General features: G+C 28.1%; 3 protein-coding genes and 1 long non-coding RNA gene across 4 annotated transcripts; 3 read left to right on the top strand and 1 right to left on the bottom strand.

Annotated features, from left to right (window-relative positions):
• Positions 1-353: 353 nt before the first annotated feature.
• Positions 354-7231, bottom strand: LOC112688015 (RAB6A-GEF complex partner protein 2). The gene is made up of 7 exons (XM_025561021.1): positions 6893-7231; positions 6342-6574; positions 5589-5738; positions 5403-5515; positions 5064-5216; positions 827-1016; positions 354-639 (listed from the first exon to the last, which is right to left on the bottom strand). The coding sequence occupies exons 1-7, from the start codon at positions 7012-7014 to the stop codon at positions 425-427; spliced, it is 1176 nt and encodes a 391-aa protein (XP_025416806.1). The 5' UTR covers positions 7015-7231; the 3' UTR covers positions 354-424.
• A 262-nt stretch (positions 7232-7493) lies between these two features.
• On the top strand, positions 7494-9808 carry LOC112688014 (cytochrome c oxidase assembly protein COX15 homolog). The gene is made up of 8 exons (XM_025561020.1): positions 7494-7568; positions 7636-7713; positions 8163-8410; positions 8469-8655; positions 8790-9036; positions 9171-9325; positions 9402-9515; positions 9593-9808. Exons 1-8 carry the CDS (start codon positions 7494-7496, stop codon positions 9725-9727), a joined length of 1239 nt encoding a protein of 412 aa, XP_025416805.1. The 3' UTR covers positions 9728-9808.
• A 156-nt stretch (positions 9809-9964) lies between these two features.
• Positions 9965-11994, top strand: LOC112687999 (tubulin alpha-2 chain-like). The gene is made up of 6 exons (XM_025561008.1): positions 9965-9973; positions 10308-10614; positions 10673-10974; positions 11040-11210; positions 11276-11629; positions 11687-11994. The coding sequence occupies exons 1-6, from the start codon at positions 9965-9967 to the stop codon at positions 11954-11956; spliced, it is 1413 nt and encodes a 470-aa protein (XP_025416793.1). The 3' UTR covers positions 11957-11994.
• Positions 11995-16747: 4753 nt separating this feature from the next.
• LOC112687970 lies at positions 16748-20597 on the top strand. Its single transcript, XR_003149036.1, has 3 exons — positions 16748-16854; positions 16953-17178; positions 18689-20597. It is a non-coding gene; the product is annotated as an uncharacterized LOC112687970 (long non-coding RNA).
• The last annotated feature ends 257 nt before the right edge of the window (positions 20598-20854 follow it).

Raw genomic sequence — 20854 nt, forward strand, 5'->3', positions numbered from 1 at the left:
ATATATAACATTTCCCCAAGTCCGAAGGATCACCGAAAGTTTGTGGTTTTATACACACAATTGCAGTGATGTGGACCGCCGCCGCCGCCACTGGTCATCAGACAGACAACGTATGGCGACTGTGATTAATGTCTTTTCGGACATCCTTTTAATAACACGTCACAAAGGACATTATTGTATTCGTGTAAGTTGACATTTGTAAAAGGGTATTCAGGTCGGGATGTGCGGCGTCGAAAAAAAAACACTAGAAAAGGTCCCCTTTCAACTTTTAATAACAGAATAAAAGTAATTTATCAAGATACAATTAATAATAAACAAAAAAATAAGGTGTAAAAAATTTTTTTTTGATTGATAATTCGTTAAAAAATAATATAATAATAATATACATTATTTTATGAATACATATGTGTAAAAAAAAAAAAAATCATATCGCGATTGTTACCCGTGTTTGGGCATGTGGGTCGTTGGCTATAGACGGCACAGACGGGTATATTTGAATGGGCAAATCCCATACCATTGTCTCGATGTCTATATTTTCAGGACCCGTCCAGCAAGTGCCTTCCTTGGTTTCGTTCAACTTTTCGCCGGAAGTTTTCGTACTAGTCACGAATTCGAAATGAAGCCTCCATTTCACGCACACTAGACACACGGCGGAAGCGATATTTTAACATTTGCACGCAATAGTACTAGTAGTAATGGAGGAAACAGTGTTCGCCTCGAAAAGTCAAAATGGTTAAAGTTTCAAAGACGTCGCTGGTAGGTGTATTAATAATAGACCCCCCTCATACACTTTAATGGGGTAGTTCGTCCATAATTTAATAATTACCTAATAACGTGCTAAAAGCAGGAGTCACGTTTAGCGGTATGGCAAGCTGCAAGAACGATTTCAAAGTGTTGGCGCAGAACTGATGTTGAGTATTGTACGAGACGATTGATACGTTGTCTTTTCTGGGCCTAGGGCTGACAGCAACAAAATCTTTGTTGACAGCTTCTTCACACTGCAAGCTCACTGTGAACTATAAACAGAATATCACACATACTTTAAATATATAATCAAAAATGGATTTTTTTTTTTTGCAACATTTCAGAATGAGTGACAAGTAATTATCGTTCGATAACAATTTAAAGAAAATTACCGATTAACTAAATGTAGGTACATCCCATAATTATATAATTATTTAAGCTTTTAGACACGGTAGAAATACTGACTGTTTCTCTAACAAGTTAATTGAAAAACTTAAACAAATAATAAGTTATTAAATCTGTACTAAAAAAATAAAAATAACTTTTAAAAAAATTATATGTAATTGTTTTTATTTTTAATATAAAATAATGTACAAATTTGTTTATCTTAAAGTTGAGTACTATGCATTTTATACGACATTTATTAAATGGATAATGTAACTAAACCAGAGTATAATTAATAATTTTTTTAAGTCTACTCAAAGTAACTCTTAATTACCCTTTCGAGTTATGATAATTACGTCATAATTTTAATAATAAATATGCGACCTTACATTTTTTTACGAACTATTTGATTAAGTAGTAAAATTAATCTTTTTTTTAACATTGTCTCTTAAGAAACATATTAATACATAATAATACATCTAAGCACAACATTTTTTTTTTTTTTAATAGGTAGGTATTTAAAAAGATATTTATGAGTTTCAGTTTTAAGTAATTTATGTTCAACACAGCACTAGCAATTCAATAATGAATAAATATATATGTAATATATCATGATTTTTTTTATTTTCTTAACTATTATTGTGTTTTACAAAAAAAAAAAAAATATAATTTTTTTACTTTTTATAAAAACAAATAATTTAACATAAATTGAAAATAAAAATAAAATAACCGAAAAAAGCCAATAAAAAACTAATTATTTTACACTAGTATACATTTTATAATTTAAGTCATCTGAAAGCTAATTTTAATACATATATTATAATACCATTAAAGTATATTTTAAATTATTTATGTAAAAGTCTACAAACATCTGAGAAAATAACCAATTCTAATATAATTTATTGACATTTATTGCTTGAAGACTTTATGATAAATCTGCAAGTTTATGCAATTTGTATATTATGTATTATATTTTTAAATATCTATATATATATTTAAATCTATATATGTGTATATATAACCATATTATCATATAATTTATACTTTAATATGTTTAAATTCATTAAAATTAAAAATCATAAAAATTATAGTTGAATGGGCATTTAATTATTGTTAAACGATTGTTATCTAAAATAAACAATTCTATAAATTGAATTCCATTAAGTTTTTGAAAATTGTGTTAAATGAAAATATTTTATTAATTTTATAAAACTTTTGTGTCACCTTTGATGAAAATAATGAAGGATTATTTATTGAAAAAGTTTCAATATGTTTAGAAAAGAAAAATTGTTAGAAGGGGAAAATTAATATTGTTGCATTCAATAAACGAGCCATTAACAAAACTGTCAAGTACCAAATTAAATAATAAAATATAAAATCACGGTTTTAGTAAATTTATAAAGGTTGTTGATAATTGAAAATCAATAATGTACATAATTATAACTTAAATGTATAGCAACATATCCAGAATTAATGGATTTTACCATACTAGTGTAATTGTTTTACACTATCACATTTTTACTATCATAAACTACAATATGTATGGAATTTAAAGCTAAAGATTAAATAAATCCTATTATAAATCTATATAAGTTTTAAAATCAACTGCATTTGTTAATATTGTTATTCTAGAATCTCATTAATTTCACTAAGTATATTTTTTAAATTATGCTGTCATTTACTAAATTAAAAAAATTTCAAATATGATATAAATATTAGGTAGATAGAAGTTGAAATGAAATTGAGCATTTGACTTATTATGCTGAAATCTGTCTAAGTTATTTTATTTTCATAATTTAAAGTCATTACTTAATGATTTGTTCGCAAAAAAATTAATTTGTTTACTTAGTCTTTGTTTAAAACTTTCAAGTTTGATTTTTATGAAAACATTCTTTAAAGCAAAATATCGGTCTGAAAATACAAATACATAAGTATCAAAAATCAACTCAAAATTAATTATTTATAAGAATTTTTTTTTTTAACACCAAATAACATTGAACATGAAATTGTTAATTTTTCAAAATACTTGAATATTTGCTTTTGTCAGGTTTTTCAACAAGAAAAATTAAGAAATAGTGTTTTTGAAACTTTAAATTATAATTTTATATATGCTTTAAGTCACTTAAAGTCACTTTTTATGATTAGCCTACCTGAAAGCTTAATCACAAAAAAAAATAAAATAAAATAAAATAAATATTAAAAATGACAAGAGTTTAAATTATTATATTATACTCTTCTACTTATATTACTTAGTTAATCCTGATTAGTTTTTTGATTAATTTTAATAATCATGACAACTTCTAACTGTTCTTAAAATCATGTACATACTATAAATCAAAATATCTAGATCTCTATTTTGACCAACATTATTCTCTGTGAAAATAGTTCACAAATAACTCAAATAAAATTTTACAATTGTATTGTTGTAATATTTTTGATAATAGAAAAATAACAGAAATAAATAAAAATACAAAATTTTCAAAATACCAAATAATAACAATAAATTATTATTAAAATAAAAAATTAGCCACCAATTACTTAATTAATACACTAAAAATTATTTCTAATTTTGTTTAACTAATAATTATTAACCGAGAATATTTTATATTAGAATTTTTAATTTGTATAGAATGTAATAAAATTATAAAATACCTACTTTGAAAGTATAAAAAATTTTTTTATTTAAAATTGTAGAGAAAATTATACACAATCTAAAGTAACCAAACATAAAATATACAATCAACCAGCTTTATCTAGTGGTGTAAGTATTAATATTGAAAAAACATTCAAACTTTTGACATAGTTAATAAATCAATTATTGAAATTATAATTTTTAATTATAAGCTATAAATTTATCATATACTGAACTATTGAGCAGTACACAGTATTTATTTATTTTGTCTGATATTGGGTCATTATTTGTATTAATGCTCATATTATTGTAGCTTGAACACTATTTCATGATATTATATAATTGCTGTACCATAGTAGTATATTATAACTAGGGCCCGGATTTCAATGCAAAGTGCATTTGGTTCGATTTTGGTTGATCATACTCAATGCTCTCTAAGAACATAATTTATTTCATGTAACGAGCGTTTCAAAACTACAAATTTTATTTTTAATTTTTAGTATTATTGGGTCATTTTGTTGGTTTTTAATGCATATTTGTTCGATATTTTAAACAAATTTAGCTCATACAAAATAAAATCAAAAGACAAATTATTTTCTTGATATTTAAGTAGGTTTATCGGGTTTTTCCATACAAATTGTTAATCTTTATTTTTCGATTCAGTTTTTATCTTATCATTATTATTGACTATGGTACGTCACCAGTATTTGGTAAAATAACAAATAATCAGCTAGTTCGTATTACCTCGCTGACGTTGGTCGGATTACGTGTGAATGTGATTTTAATGTATTAAATAGTGTGTAAATAAGTGTGTAATAATGCCCAAAATAAAAAAAAAAATGATATTTATAAGGTCATTTTTGTGGTAAAATGCATTTTTTAAGGACATTTGTGGCTATTTTTTTAGAGCATATTTGTATGATTTTAAGTGTATTTAAATCCAAGCTCTAATTATAACAATCATAGATTGTGCTTAAGTTTATACATGTTTCTTTAATTTGTACTACACAAATATTATTGGAGCAAGTATTCTTTGGTGATCAATTGTTAAATTCAAAAAATCAAAACAATACACAAAATAAAAAGAAATATTATTTATAGGTATTCTATGCACTATGGTAATTTTGCGAGAACTAATAATTAATTTAGAGATACACTACTCAAAGGAAAAATGTAATTATTTAGATGGGAACATTTTTTGTTGGGTTGGTATTAAAATTTTAAAAATACAAGTTTATTCAAAATATGAAAATAATAAAAATATTGATTTTCAACTATTAATAAAATTAAACAATTATAATACCTCAATACAAGATACATCAGTCTGTTCAAAATCAAATGTACCAACTATATCTTCACCGAGTCTATATGCTTGTTTAAATAAACAAAAACGGGCTACTTTTCCTCCTGAGTTTGTTATATTGTAAAAATTAGGACTTCGTTTGGCAGTTATATTCTAAAATAATAAAAACAAAATTGTAAGAAGTACAAATCATTACAATTAATAATATGTTGATATATGTATACTTATGTTTAGTATAGGTATTAAAAGTTCAAGAATTCTATATATGTAGACTATAGAATTAATTAAAATTTTGCCATTTTAATTCATTATATTAATTTTTAGTTTTAAAATGCGTACTTGAAGTATTTGAAGAGCCATGTCACATTCTTCATGTTTATATTGAGAATCTAAAAATGGGTTACTTGGAGATAAATCAATACTATTTTCACATGTAACCCCTTCAGTAAGTCCTAAGACATAAGTATATATAAATATAATAATTATTGAATTGATTTTAATTAAATAACATTATATAAAAATTACCATGAATAGCTACAACACGTATTGGTACTCTTAATAATTTAATTGGGCTATTTAAACGTTGCATACCAACAGTTATTTTATAAGCATATTTCACTAAGTGGCCTTTATATGATGGTGGTGCATCATTAGGCAATGTTTCGCTATATAAATCTAAAAATATATACAAACATTTATTGATAAACAGTGACTGAGTTTATAAAGTGGTTAAATATTTGTATTATCAAATATTAATAAAAATTATGAAAAAATAAAATCATTAAAATATTTAATTTTTCAGGAAGTAAACATTTTACACTACAAACTAGTCCTTTTTAATTATTTTACTAAGATATTATTTATTATCAGGTTATTAAACTAATATGTATGGTTTTTAAAAATATGATGTTAATATATTTATAATTTGATTGTACAACAAAGTGATATGAAATGTGCTTACAAATTTTCAAGGAATAAAAATTAAAATCAAAATACAATATATTTTTGGCTTAATAAATTCAAATAAATAAATAGTAAAAATACAAATATTTTATACAGAAAAAATTCATATCAGATAATTATATCACATTGAGCTTTATTTATATTGATATTAAAATTAATAAGGTAAAATAAATAACTATAAGATTGAATATAATGCAAGATAAATTATATTAACTCTATTACTATAGTTAATGTAATACTATAACTACAAGCCAATTTAATTTTAAAAATCTTCTAAAAGACTCTTATTTATATAAACTTATGTTTTATACTTACATGATTTATTTTCTCCAGGAGATAATCCAACATCACAAAATAGAATTTTTGGTTTTGTTGATAGTACAACATGACCATTATCTGTTAAACATGGTGCAAATGATGTTTCTGAATTCCCTAAGAATTTTTCATCTTTAGTGACACACATATCTGATGGGAAGTTAATGTTGTCATTGGTTAAACACAAACAATTAATTTGAACACTAGCCCATGCTAAATTTTCTAAGACATCACTGAAAATGTAATTGGATTAATAATAAAAAAAAAAATTAGCCAATACTATATTAAACAGTCGAATAGAATCATAGTATTTTGTTAGATGTTATAATAATTAACAGCAAAGAAGAAGCTATTTTTTATAATATTTTTGATTTAATTCCATAAATTATTATGGTGATATGATAAAATACATTTTAAATTCGTTATATTTTTGTGTAAAAGAAAACAAAACATTTAAAAATTTAAAATCAACTGTTTAAATAGGTTAAGAATAAATCACATACCTATTATGTTCATAATATTATATTCTGTTTCTAAATCTAAACTCTTACCTATTGCTTTGACTTCGCGTATCCGACGGCATCGGTGGATGTGTAAATGTTATGCAACAACCAACTTTACTGCCCGGCATAAATATGGGGCCTCCGATGAGTTTGGCCGATACTTCAATCATTTTACTGCCTTGTAAGCTGTAACGAGTGTACTCGTATTCCTATCAGAGACCATAAAATAACATAATTATCGGTATTCCGATGTACATCTCGACACGGGTCTTGTCTCCATCAGTCCAATCGTTCTGCGACAATTCCTGGTCAACGTTCTCCAGGAAAAAATTTGAAAATATTCATAATATCACTACATCACATAATTTGGACTAGATTGCAATCAATTTTCTACTATCAAATATTGTATGCTTATCAATTTTAATTTTATTGATACGTGTTATCTGATAGTGTTTCAACTGTTACAACAAATGTCGAAAGCCGAAATACTAGAATAGTTCCCAGATTTTATTCGTCAGTCATTATTTGAAATGTTATAATAAAATATAAAACAATCTTACTTAACAGTTTCGTTCGAGAACAATTGAGTAAATCTCAAGCACTTTTTGTAGAAATTAAAGAAATTTTAATTTAACGTTAATTAGAAATTATGTTAAGTTTTAGTAAATGTTTACACGGTATAAGTACAAAGTTGACTCCTGCAACTAGTCTTACAATTAAAAAAGTAATATTATCGCTACCGATTTTGTTTGTTAAGTATTTTAAATTTGCTTTAAATTTTCACTTTACAGGTATTATTAACAAAATCCAATCAGTTATCTGTTTTTCGTCAACCTTATATCAACAAAACAATAACATCAAATTTAAATGTAAGTTTAAGACATCATAATTTTAAACTTTTGATTTTCATTTAATACTTAAAACACTTAAATAATGAAATCATAAATGTTTTATTTTAATTATTATTATTGATTTGACCACTAGAATAGAATATGAATGTGTGAAAAATTTAACATCACATTGTACCTGAAATAATTTTTTTATCAACTCATCTTTTAGCATACATTTAAATACAATACTTGGATACTTAAGGTATGAGATTTTTCAAAACAAAATTAGTAGGAGGCATTGTTATCCACCTTCTAAATACAGATATTAGAGAGGGTTTAAGATGGCTCAGAGGTAGTTTAGCTTCTCTGAGCCCCTCATTTAAATAATTTTTATTTCAAATAATTGTACTGTAGGTATTTAAATACAAAGTAATAACTGCATCATTGTGATTTTTAAATGTGTGTATTGTTTACTATTTGTATTACAGCTAAATGTGTGGAAAAAATCATTCAGTAATATTAAAATAGCTGAAGCCGATCCAAAGTATGTTGGTTATTGGTTTCTTGGTTGCAGTGGAATGGTTTTTGTAGCTGTTGCCTTAGGTGGTATTACCAGGCTTACAGAGTCTGGCTTATCTATGGTTAATTGGAAACTTTTGGGTGAACAATTGCCTACATCACAAGCTCAATGGGAAGAAGAGTTCAATAAATACCAGCAATATCCTGAATTCAAAATGTTAGTTAAATCATTACAGTTTTTATAATCTGATTATGACCATAAAGATTTATTTTAGGAAAAATTCTACTATGACAATTGAAGAATTCAAATGGATATGGTGGATGGAGTATGCACACAGGACTTGGGGTCGATGCATAGGTGCAGTATTTTTTATCCCAATGGCAGGCTTTTGGTTGACCCGTAACTTCAGTCGAACCACTAAAATTCATTCTTTGATTTGTTCCGTTTTATTAGCTGGACAAGTACGTTAATTAAATATGTACAATAAAATTAACTAACCTGTGAACATTATGGTATACAACTTCAATATTATATAATTTATAATATCCTATAATAAATTGATTTTTTTTTTAACTCATAAACTTTTTTACTTTAGGGTTTAATGGGATGGTACATGGTAAAATCTGGTCTTGAAGATAGATTTGATAAACCCACAGATGTTCCTAGAGTATCACAGTATAGATTGGCTTCCCATCTGGGTTTAGCATTTATATTGTATTCATTTCTTTTAACAAATTCATTGCGCATTCTTTTGCCTGTTAAAGTAACTGGAGTTGTTACTAAAAACTTTGTTGGACTAGCAATGGCGGCTAAAGGACTTGTTTTTTTGACTGCCATGTCTGGTATGTATGATATTAATTGCAAATTAGTTACTGAAATAGAGTTGTTGTTTAAAATATTAAATAGTATTTAATATTAATCTATATACCAATCTAATTAAAATGTGAATAAATTAATATTTTCTTATAACTTTTAGGTGCATTTGTTGCTGGATTAGATGCTGGATTGGTGTATAATTCATTTCCAAAAATGGGTGATAAATGGATACCCGATGATATTATGCAAATGGATCCAGCACTTAGTAATATCACAGAAAATCCCACTACAGTACAGTTTGACCACAGAATATTGGTAACTAAAAATATTTACTTAAAAATGAAGTTGGTCTATTTAATAATTTATTATTTAAATATGGATCATCTTACAGGGAATTAGTACCGTATCAATATTATCAGCTTTATATATAATGTCTCGAAAAAGTAAGCTACCTCCAAGAGCTAAATTGGCTACCACTGCTTTAGCCACATTTTCATGGTGCCAAGTAAGTGATAGTTTATAAGTTTTAAATTTATATTTAATAATATAATTTATAAATTTATTATTTTTATTACTTTTAAGATGGGATTAGGAATTACGACACTCCTCACTTATGTTCCTGTTTCACTAGCTGCCGCTCATCAGTCAGGTTCACTTACTTTACTTTCACTTGCTCTGTGGCTTGTACATGAACTTAAAACATTACCTAAAGTATAAATTCATAGTTTATTTGTATGTAGTAATTTAAGAATAAGTATAATTTGTTTTTAATTACCATTTTTTATTTTTTATTTTGATCATCAATAAAATCATTATGTTATTGTAGAATTATTATTTTTTTCTTTTTTTATGTATACCCATGTTAATATACATTTTTAAATTTTGCTCTACAGAATTATTGTTCTAAAAAAATTCAATGTTTTAATTCTGTTGGTTTTTTTTATAAAGTTATAAATGTACTTTGTAATTCTATACAACATTTTAGTGAAAAAGATTACTAGAATTGCCTCCAAAAATAAATATAATTGTTTTTGTTTGGTGGATTATAGTTCTAAGAAACTAATATATACAGGTTATCAAGAAGTAAAACTAATTATTTTATTGAAATTAAACATCTGTCAAATGTAATGTGTAACTTTGGAGATATAAACAATTATAACTATTAAAAAAAAAAAAAAATTAAAAAACCATTGAGAATTATCTTTTAATTTCACATAATAAAATAAAATGGCCAAAAAAAAGGTAAAGAACTTCAATATTAAATTATATTATTTGTGTACGCTAAAAATAATTTTAGAATGCAGGTCCAAAAAAAACTAAGAATAAAAAAGACAAGAAGGAACCAAAAATAATTAAACCATTGTTACCACCAGCAATACCACCACCACCACTAACACAGGGTGAATTCATATGCATACACATTGGTCAAGCTGGTGTTCAAGTTGGATCAGCATGTTGGGAATTATTTTGCCTTGAACATGGCATTAATCCTGATGGGTCGGTTCATCAACTGACCACAAGTTCAACATCATTTTTTTCTTTATCTCAGACAGACTCGTACGTTCCGAGAGCTTTGTTGGTGGACACTGAACCTTCAGTTATAGGTTAGTGAATTCCTATTACAGTTTCAATAAAGAACTTTATTACTATGTTAGTTTTCAGATACAATAAGAGTTGGAAGTAATCAAAAGCTTTTTCTTACTCAGAGTTTGATAAATGGAAATGAGAGTGCAGCAAGTAACTATGCCACTGGATTTTATGGATTGGGCAGGAAACTATCATCGGCTGTTATGGATCAATTATCACATTTAGCAGAGGACTGTAGTTCATTACAAGGAATTATTTTGTTCAGATCAATAGGTGGTGGTACTGGATCTGGAATGGGTTCAAGAATTATTAAAAACATCAAAAACACTTATCCCAGCAAAACTATTATTGATTTTAATATTTGCTCTTCACCAGAAGTTTGTGTTTATAATTATATACAACTTAATAATATGTTGACGTTTTTATGATATTATTTCAATAGTTGTCACCAGTTATAGTGGAACCATATAATGCTGCTTTTACCACTTATGAGAACTTAGATGATGTTAATTGTTCTTTGCTCTTTGATAACAAATCATTGTATCATATATGTGGCTCAAAATTAGATTTGCCCAATCCTACACATGGAAACATTAATAATATTATAGCACAGGTATATTTATACTGTTATGGTATGATTATTGATCATGTAGATTTACCATTAAATATTATTCTCAGGTCACATCGGGAATCACTTCATCACTCCGGTTTGAAGGTTCAATGATGAATAATATTACAGACTTATTAACAAACTTAATACCACAACCTAGATTGCATTTCCCAATAATTACATACGCTCCTAATACAAACAATATTCATTTTATTCCATCAACGTGTACCCAATTAGCTGCAATGAGCTTTGATCGTACTAACCAAATGATCAAAATTGACCCTGCTCTAGGAAAATACGTATCAGTTTGCATGATGTTCCGAGGAGATCTGAAACCAACCGATATAAATACAACCATTGCCTATATTCAAAGAGAACATTCTTTTCCAGTAACAGGAAATATGATTTCTCCAATATTCAAGGTTAGTATGAAAAATTCATAAACCATATCTTAAATTTATGCAGTTGCATTTCCTTAGTTTGGTCTATGCTATCAACCTATCATCACCACGTCATGTAGTGGAACCTTTGCGGCTTCCAGGGCAATAACAACATTGTCAAATAATACGGCGGTTAAACATCGCTGGATTAACATGATGAAGAATTACAACAAATTGTTTTCCAAACGAGCATACTTACACCATTATATTGGTGAAGGTATGGATGAAGAATTGTTTAATGTAACCAATGATAAAATTTCAAAATTAATTGAGGAATACAACCAAGTTGAAAGTACTCAACAATCTTAACACCAAAATTGTTGTTAAAATTATATTTCTATATAATGTTTGAACTATAAAATAGTATTGTGATATAATTTTAAAATGATTGTGTTTCAAATAAATCATTGCACTTTTAAGAATATTTAACTCTTTATTAAAATTAAATTCTTAAATCACTGTTGTATTTAAATGTATTGAGATCAATTAAATTCTTTAATGTCTAATGAATGGCCAATATTTTAAACTTTTCCCACTAATATTAAAAAGATTAGGTTATGTAATTACATTTATTTAATATGTTATTGATATTATATTAAATATCACTGGTAATTAGAGAAAATAATTTCCTAGTTGTATTTACCAGTTTTTTTATTTTAATTTTTAATTATCATAAAACATAATTTAAAATGTATTTATATACTATTATAGTTTTATTAACCAATGTAGATAAGAAACATAAATAAAAGCTCATTAAAGTATTACTTTCAAAATAAACTGACAACGTTTACTTAATTTTACTAGATGGTATTTTACTAGACTTTTCATGAAAAATTATAAATTTTTTGAAATAAATTAATATATATATATATATATATATAAATTAATAGTATTACTTAAATTGTGTATGTCTTGATTTAAACTAGATGGAAAGTTGTTTTATAATAATTTTATTACATCATTTTTTTAACTTACTGCCAATATTCAATCTTAATGGCTGAAGTATAATTACAACTTGATTAATTATTTAAGTAACACAAGATAATTGAATTCTAATAAAATTTAAATGGTTATTATTAATTAATATATTTTTTAGAAAAAAAAAACAAAAATGTATTCAACCGTAAAAATTACAAATAAATATCGATCTTTATTGCATTTCTAATTGCAAAATATAGTGAAACTATTAAAATGTATCAAATATCAAATATATCTTAAATGGAAAAATTATTCTTATAAGCAATGTTGATCAACTTGGTAATTATTCCATAATGACCAACAAGATAATGTACTACTAAGTAGTATCGAATACCATTTTATAATATTTATTTTTAGGTTGTTGTTTAGATATATATTATATATATGAATATATTCTGAAACTAGACAACTTCATTTGATAATCATCAAGTTTTGAATTCTCGAATGTATTTAAAGAATATTTGATTGATGCGTGTCAGATAGGTAATTTAATTATGCGTATCGCCATAGTCTATTGACGTAAGCTGATAAGTGCTATAGGAACTATTTAAAAAAAAAAAAGTTTTGAAAAATTTTGTTGAGATATTAAGTGTAATCAGCGATATTCGATACTATTTATGTGCAATTAAAACTTTAATTATTATACATAGCAATAACGTATGGTGATTATGATAAACATACATTACAATAGCACTGCTACCTACCTAATTATCTAATGATTTCAAAATGTGTCTACAAAGAGTTCGTGCACTCGGCCGCGCATATGGGTTAATTTTGTTTTAAAACCGTTTTCTGAAATCAATAGGCACATGCAATAGGTTTTTAGACTTGCTATGTTTGTCCAATAAATGTTTTGTACCTACCTACGTTCGAGATATTGAATAGTGCAAGGCTAACGGTATTTCCTGGTGCTCGACCCAGCGCAACCTGTCCTTGCCCGTGATCGGTTACCCACCAATATATTATAGCAATAAGCCCGTTTAACATAGGTTTGATGAATTGGTTACGATAGTGCAAAGTGTTAGGTATAACTTTTAACAGTTTTAAAACTATTCAAATAAAAAATTACTGTCTAGTTCATACTTATACAAACATGAAACGCTATGGTTATGGCCACTAATAATTATGAAGTAATTAACGTTATCGCAACAAATACGCTGTACTTTTGAACTTCACCAGAAGTTGAAAAAAAAATATACGATGGCTAAAGTCTGCAACATATAGATTTTAATACGTGTATACATGCATATAAATTCACGTATTGTAGCTCTTAAAATGTTTCAGATCAAATAACGGACCTAAACTTAGCACCACACCAGCTTTTTAGATTTATCGTCAGAGAATAATTAACATTACATCGAACCAAGTGCACGTCACGGAATGAAGATCTATAATATTCATATTCAATGAAGTACGTCGACAAAGCTCGAACGTAGCGAGTGAATTATAAACGTGCTTTTGCAGTCCGCGGTAGGTGTTGACTATGGAGTTACCTACTAGTGCAATTTTATCGCGAATCGAAAACTTAAACTTTGACATAACACATACACCTTCAGAACATGTACCACCTACTACTGCATCATGAACATGCTGGCTATTTATAAATCATAAAACACAGCAGTTTCAAGGTTAAAAAAAAATATCATCACATCAAATTTTCAATTGGTTAAACGTAGTTTTTTCCTAAGTTTGCCAGGAGGGCTATAGAGTGTTCCTACGCCGTTGTATGTATACAAACATTAAATCTATTATACACGAGTAACGATGAATGCGTGTTCTAGGCAGGCGCTACTGCACACGGATATTAATAATTCGGTAGCTCGGTGCGCAACCATAGCGAATAGTTAAGAGGATGATAATAAAACTATACATTATCCATCAGATAGACGCGTTAATATTAGAGTGCAAAACGTATGGATATTATTGAAGAGAGAGATGTAACGAGGAAATTCTGTATTTGTGTTCTGGGTTCTAAAGGTCGATTCACACATATCAGTCACGAGACCGTTCAGTCCCGAGAATTCGGGTCAGTCTCAGTCATAGAAAATAACGTTTCGCTAAATTTATATCGCGTCATCCACACTCATCAGTTTTCTATCCGAATCCGATCCGTCAGTATCCGTTCAGTCACAGATCCGAGAACTTTTGAATTCTCGCCAACGATATTTTTTGTTTTGACGGATGACAATTGTAGGCGAAATGGATGACGAACATCATCGAATGTGTTCAATCCAATGTGTATCTTTTTTTCTTTAAATATACATACAATTTCTCAAGTAACGTATTAAAACAATATTCAGACATTATGAAATATTGATAAAATTTAGTTCCATCTTCAATCAGTTCCTTATAAAGTGTCAAAAACTCTCCTTCACTGTCTCTTTTTTGCCATGCCTCATGCACCCACTTTCGTCTCTTCGGAGTTTTCTTTTCTTCTTGTTCGGTTTCCTCGTCCAAAATAATCGCAATAATACATAATTCTTCATCAGTGAAATTCGCCATATTCACGTTGTAATGCTTAGTATTATTTTAATGTTTTAAAAAAAATATAACAAAAATATACATAAAAATACGTGATGTGTAAACGCGTGTTTGGTATAGACTCAACACGACTGTCCCGATTTCTCGAAACTGACCGGTCTCGGTGACTGATATGTGTGAAACACACTTGACTGATCAGTGAAAATCGTCGGCGACTTGACTGTCTCTGATCGGATACGTCACTGTCTCGTGATTGATATGTGTGAATCGACCTTAATGCGAAGCCGATAACACGGAACGTATTTTGGTTGGGGGGAAAAAAAATCAAAAACAAACCGAAGAAAAACAACGGAAAATCAGACCGACGGACCATGTATATTATTATGTATAATATGCACAACAAACGCGACAATGTTACAAACCTACATAATATGAAGTTTGACTTTGGACATTTTTAACTGTGTAAGGTGTACAAATAATAATATACTCGTTTGTAAATTATGAAAAATCGATTTCAGCTATGCGATGGCAACAAATTTAGTTATAATATTTTCGCACGTCGGGTCGTCCAACGTGTGTCCGGGCTTATGGTTAACGCAAGCGCTCATACCGACGACCACAGACCGGGTATCTGCTCTGGGAACTGCTCACGAGACGTGGAGAAGTCATCATTCCATGGGTCGTTGTCAAAAGGACCACCAGCACTTATGTCTATATGTCACTATCTGCGTAACTCGTACCCGTTAACTGCAGTGTTCATGGCACTGTCAGTCGCCTTGGTCGGATCGAGGTTGAAAGGCGTGGCCAAGGGGAGTAGAGGCCGATTCACTATCATGTACGCTCTCAGGAGGGGACCAAAGGGGCTATTGCCCTTACTGGGAATTTTTGTTTTAAAACTATTGTTAATTTAATACCACGCATATTAATTTTACCATCATTTTATTGAAATCCATTTATGAAGTTTAGTAAAATTTATTATATTTTTAGATAATCTAAAATGTATAATCTTGAACGTGTTTATTAGTTTACAACGTTTACACATGACTGCATATCGCTTAAAATAATAAATTCTCCAGAGTACCGATTTCTATGGTATTTGATTTTGTTCTTATCTATTTTTAGATACACGTTGTTTTGGCCCTTATAATTTTAATCTTGCCCCGGGTGGTATTTTATTTTGCGGACGCGCTTGTTCACTACACAAGGGTATAGACCCAATATTTAAACTGCTTATAACTTCTCAAATTTTTATTTTTTCAATATATTTTTTTAGAATTATATTCTAAGCATTCAAATGATCATTTGCTACCTAATGACAGCTTTTTTATTTATTTTTTTAACAATATAATTTTACATGAATATTTTTAATATATTATGATTTTTTTTTGTGTTTATCTCATAAGTTATAATTAAAGATCATAAAATATGATAAAAAATTTGACGCGTGTAAATATTTAAAAATACACTTAATAAATAACATTAAACAGGTTTTAATTATTGATTGCCCCCTCCTCCCGATGACATTTTTAGCTACGTCCTTGCCGAAGTCTATCCCACCTCTTTCCGTTCTTGGTTGAGGACAATATTCGGTGTGTCCCCACCGACAGAGCAGTAATGCCTCTGGCAGATATCGTCACTGCCTGTACCACTCGTCGTTAATCAGGGCTGTTGATGCGAACCAGCGGTATGCAGACATATTACAATTGGAGTCTAAGTCTACTTGAAAATCGGGTGGACTATATCTTTTGGTAAGCATACAACGATTTCATAAGTATCCGTACTTGATTATTAAGTTATAATTTGTTTTATCGATACAATCCTTTAATAAAACGTATATTATTTACAGGTGATGAGTGGGTGGTATGAAAATAAAATAATTTGCAACACACGGGGAAATAGTTATGCACGTCCACCGATGCGGACCGTGTAATGCGATTATCCTGTAAACAGAACGCAGAAACTGGTACCGAAGAGCATATCGCAGTAGACATGAAATAAGATACTTGTGTTGAACATGAATTTTTATACTCCAAAATTTACATAGGTAGGAGAAGAATTCATAAGAGCTAAGTGTAAGTCAAAATCGATTAAAAGTAATTTAAAAATTGTATTATAATTTTTTTCTAAAAGTCTTTGTAGTAAGGATCACTGTAGGCTTCGGTTGGAAAACTAAATTTCCCAAATTAATCATTTTAAGTGCATCGATGGGTCGTTGCCCTGGTCTGTTTCGTATTTTGTGTAAAATTCTGTTTGTGTTTTTTTTTTATCTTACTTTTCTTCAGAATATAATATGGTCGAGATGATGTTATAAAAGCGTTTATTATAAAATACGTTTTATTTTTGTACCAAGGTGGTATTAAAGCCACGGTACGCACGGGTAGACGAATTAATCAAAAAAGCTATTTAACCAGTGATGAGCGTTAAAGGTCGGTAGACTTTGCAGGAAAATAACACTCTCCAATATGGCCTATACAAAATAGTGGGCGCTTGTAAATTGCGCCCATATTAAGTAGGTAGTAAAAATACTATAGTAAATTGCACCCGGGATTTTTTTGGTTCTAAAATAGATATAGTAAATAGTGCCCGGGATTTTTTGGGGTCTAAAATGGCTATAGTAAATTGCGCTCATAGTATCTACTATCTAAGTAACCTCATATTTATTATTTTATGGATAAAATATTAGAGTTATAATCTGAAATTTGTATAAAAATTAATCGTATAAATACCTATAATACCTAATAACTAAATACCTATTTCATTTGTTCCTACATTTCAAAACACCAAATCAAAAAAAAAAAAATTCAAAAAATGGAAAAAATTATTCAAAAATACAATGAAAACACTATTACGAGAGTTGAATATGTGAAGATGATGTCTCATTACTATGCACATAACTTATAACTGTATTTTTTATAATTAATATTTTTAATCTAACAAAAAATATTTAAAAAACTATAATTTATACCATAATATTTAAAAAAATATATTAATTTTCCTATTTTTATTAATTAATTTATTCATTTCAAGTAAACCAAAAAAAAAAAAAAAAACAATTTTGGAGGACAGTGATAGTCGACTCCTCGTGGTGTCCTCTGGGTAATACTATATGATTATCATAAAAATAATATTTCTATTGAGCGCAATTTACTATACAGAAATTTGTATCTGAAAAATAGCGGGCGCAATTTACAATTGATTCCCTTCGTTGGGCGCAATTTACGTTTGCCCAAAATAATTCGGTCCGTTATCTTCTTTATACTTAACACTCGGTATCCGTAAATATAATACATCGATATTATTATAAAATAAAAATTGGTTATTTTTATTCTCATGTATATCAATATTGGTTGGCTTAATGGACTTCGCTCGAAACAATCATGACCGTTAAAGAAAAAATGAATCTAATAACCGCATATTGTTGAACTTTGTTTAAGCTTTTATGTATTTTAGTGCACCTTTCACTTTAATTTTATACAATTATACGAAAGTACCATATATTATATTGCCCCCCCCCCCCTAGATTTTTTCCCAGTTACGCCATTGATATTACTAATGATACTTTTATTTTCCACACAAATATAGAGCAAAAACCGTTACTACATGAGTATTCAGATAGTGATCAAACGAGAAAAAAAATAATCAACTACAGAGTGTCTACTGCAGAATCTCCGTGCGCATAATTTGGTGGATATGTTTAATCAAATATTGAATACCGTGTACAATCAAGTTTAAGAAAAGAGAAATCATTATTATAATTTTTTTTAAGTGTTATCATCCGGTGCAACGCTAAAAATGGCTGTTCGCTTAAATTTATGCACTTCTGTGGAAAACAAAAATACCGGTATTAAATTATGGATTTAGGTACGAGGACCTGCGTGACGAACGAAAAAGGATTAACAATTCGTAATTCAATTTGTATGTTAATATTCGGGTTAGTAAGTCCTGACGTCGATTAACGAATGTATAATAATACGATTTGATAAAATAATATTTTATGTGTATAATGTCTACAGTTGTAACGAATCTGATCTAATCGAAAATGATTTACGATCATCTGTATTTCAGTGTGCGAGATAGGCGTGTTTAAACCGTACTGACGTTTTTAATAAGTCTTATGAAACTTTGGCGATTAAAATCTAAACGTTTGCACGCGAGTGGTAGTGCGAAATCGTCCACACAATCCGTAGTACATTAATGACTATAATAATAATGATAATAATAATACGATGAATGCTACACCGAAGATTTTGGTTAAGATTAGCGTGATCGAGTCGATTAATATACGTACCTATAGAAAGGGTGAGACGGATTAGTATATTATTATACTTTCTCATTATCTAACTGATGGCCTTTATATAATCGTACCAAGCCGTATAGTTTCACATTTGAATATAAAATTGTATAGAATATGGTTTTGTCGGATTACAATTATGCAAGGCCTGCAACCGTCTTAAAGTATAATCGATAAAATTTAAAAATAAGAGGTGCATAACGAACGAATTACTAGCCCAAAGTGTGGCGGGTAGACATAGCCGAAAAATCACCAAGATGATAGCATTTGATTTAATCGAATATAGACTTGTTATTTTGTGTAGGTATTTGCTATATATTTACTATGATAAAATTACAAAAATTATAATAAGACTTCGAATTTATGATTTTGCAAGATTACCTATTGTTGATTGTTATTTTAAATACATTTTGTTTTTTAGTGGGTTCCTAATGTATGTTGTATAGTTATTTTATGAGTTTAAAACCATGAACTGTTTAGGAAGTTTTAAAAAATTATGTAGCTTTCAAGTTTGTAAAAAATATTTTTTAGATTTAGATATAACATAAAATTTACTACGTATTCACATGGGTTTTGAAATAGGAATTCATTATGTTTTTGCCAAGTGTGGCCAACGATAGAAATTATAGGCTGCTGCTTCCATCCCGATCAATGTTGGTGGCGAAATATCCAAGAAGTCGGTTTATTCGTAAAACAATAATTATATTATTAATATATATGTTATAAGGATCAATTTTTAAAAATAAGCAAATTTTTAAAGTACATTTTTGGTATGCCATTACTTGACCCAGATGACGTAGAAAATTCAGTTGTGTTTGATTTGAAGTTATGTAATGTTTTCAATAATTCCGAAGTTCTTAAACTTGTAATTCATTTAACGGATAATTATGTCATGAATTATGCTGTATTTCCTCTCCGTTCAAAGGCAGAATCTTCCAGTTAAATGTTACTCACAACTTACAACTGTGAACCATTTCACTCCAAATTAAATTCAATGTTCTATTCAAGCCATCTCAATAGTTTTCAATCTATTAAAGTTCTTAGAAATTTTCAAAATGATATTAACATACAAATTAGAAGTACTGGAACATTATCAGAGACGATGCGCGAAAACAATTGATCTACTAGTCAAAAATTAAATGTACAGAAAAATGGACAAATTTCTCGATTTAAATTTATTAAAACAGTATCATTTAAATTTTTGTCAAACGTGTAATTATTTTTACATTTTATTTTTATATTAATTCTAAACATGACAATACGACGTTTTATTTAATTTTTTTTTCAACATGTATTCTAATGTAAAAATCGTATCTAACGGTATTTACTCGTATACTTTATGTATCTGTATAGTAGTATTTTAATTTTTAATAATAGTTTCACTTCAATTCTTTAATAACATAAATTATTTTATATATATAATTATTATATTTTAAATTAGGTACATTATACGATGT

Source organism: Sipha flava, unplaced genomic scaffold, assembly GCF_003268045.1.
Source record: "Sipha flava isolate LNK unplaced genomic scaffold, YSA_version1 36_pilon_pilon, whole genome shotgun sequence".
NCBI lineage: Eukaryota > Metazoa > Arthropoda > Insecta > Hemiptera > Aphididae > Sipha > Sipha flava.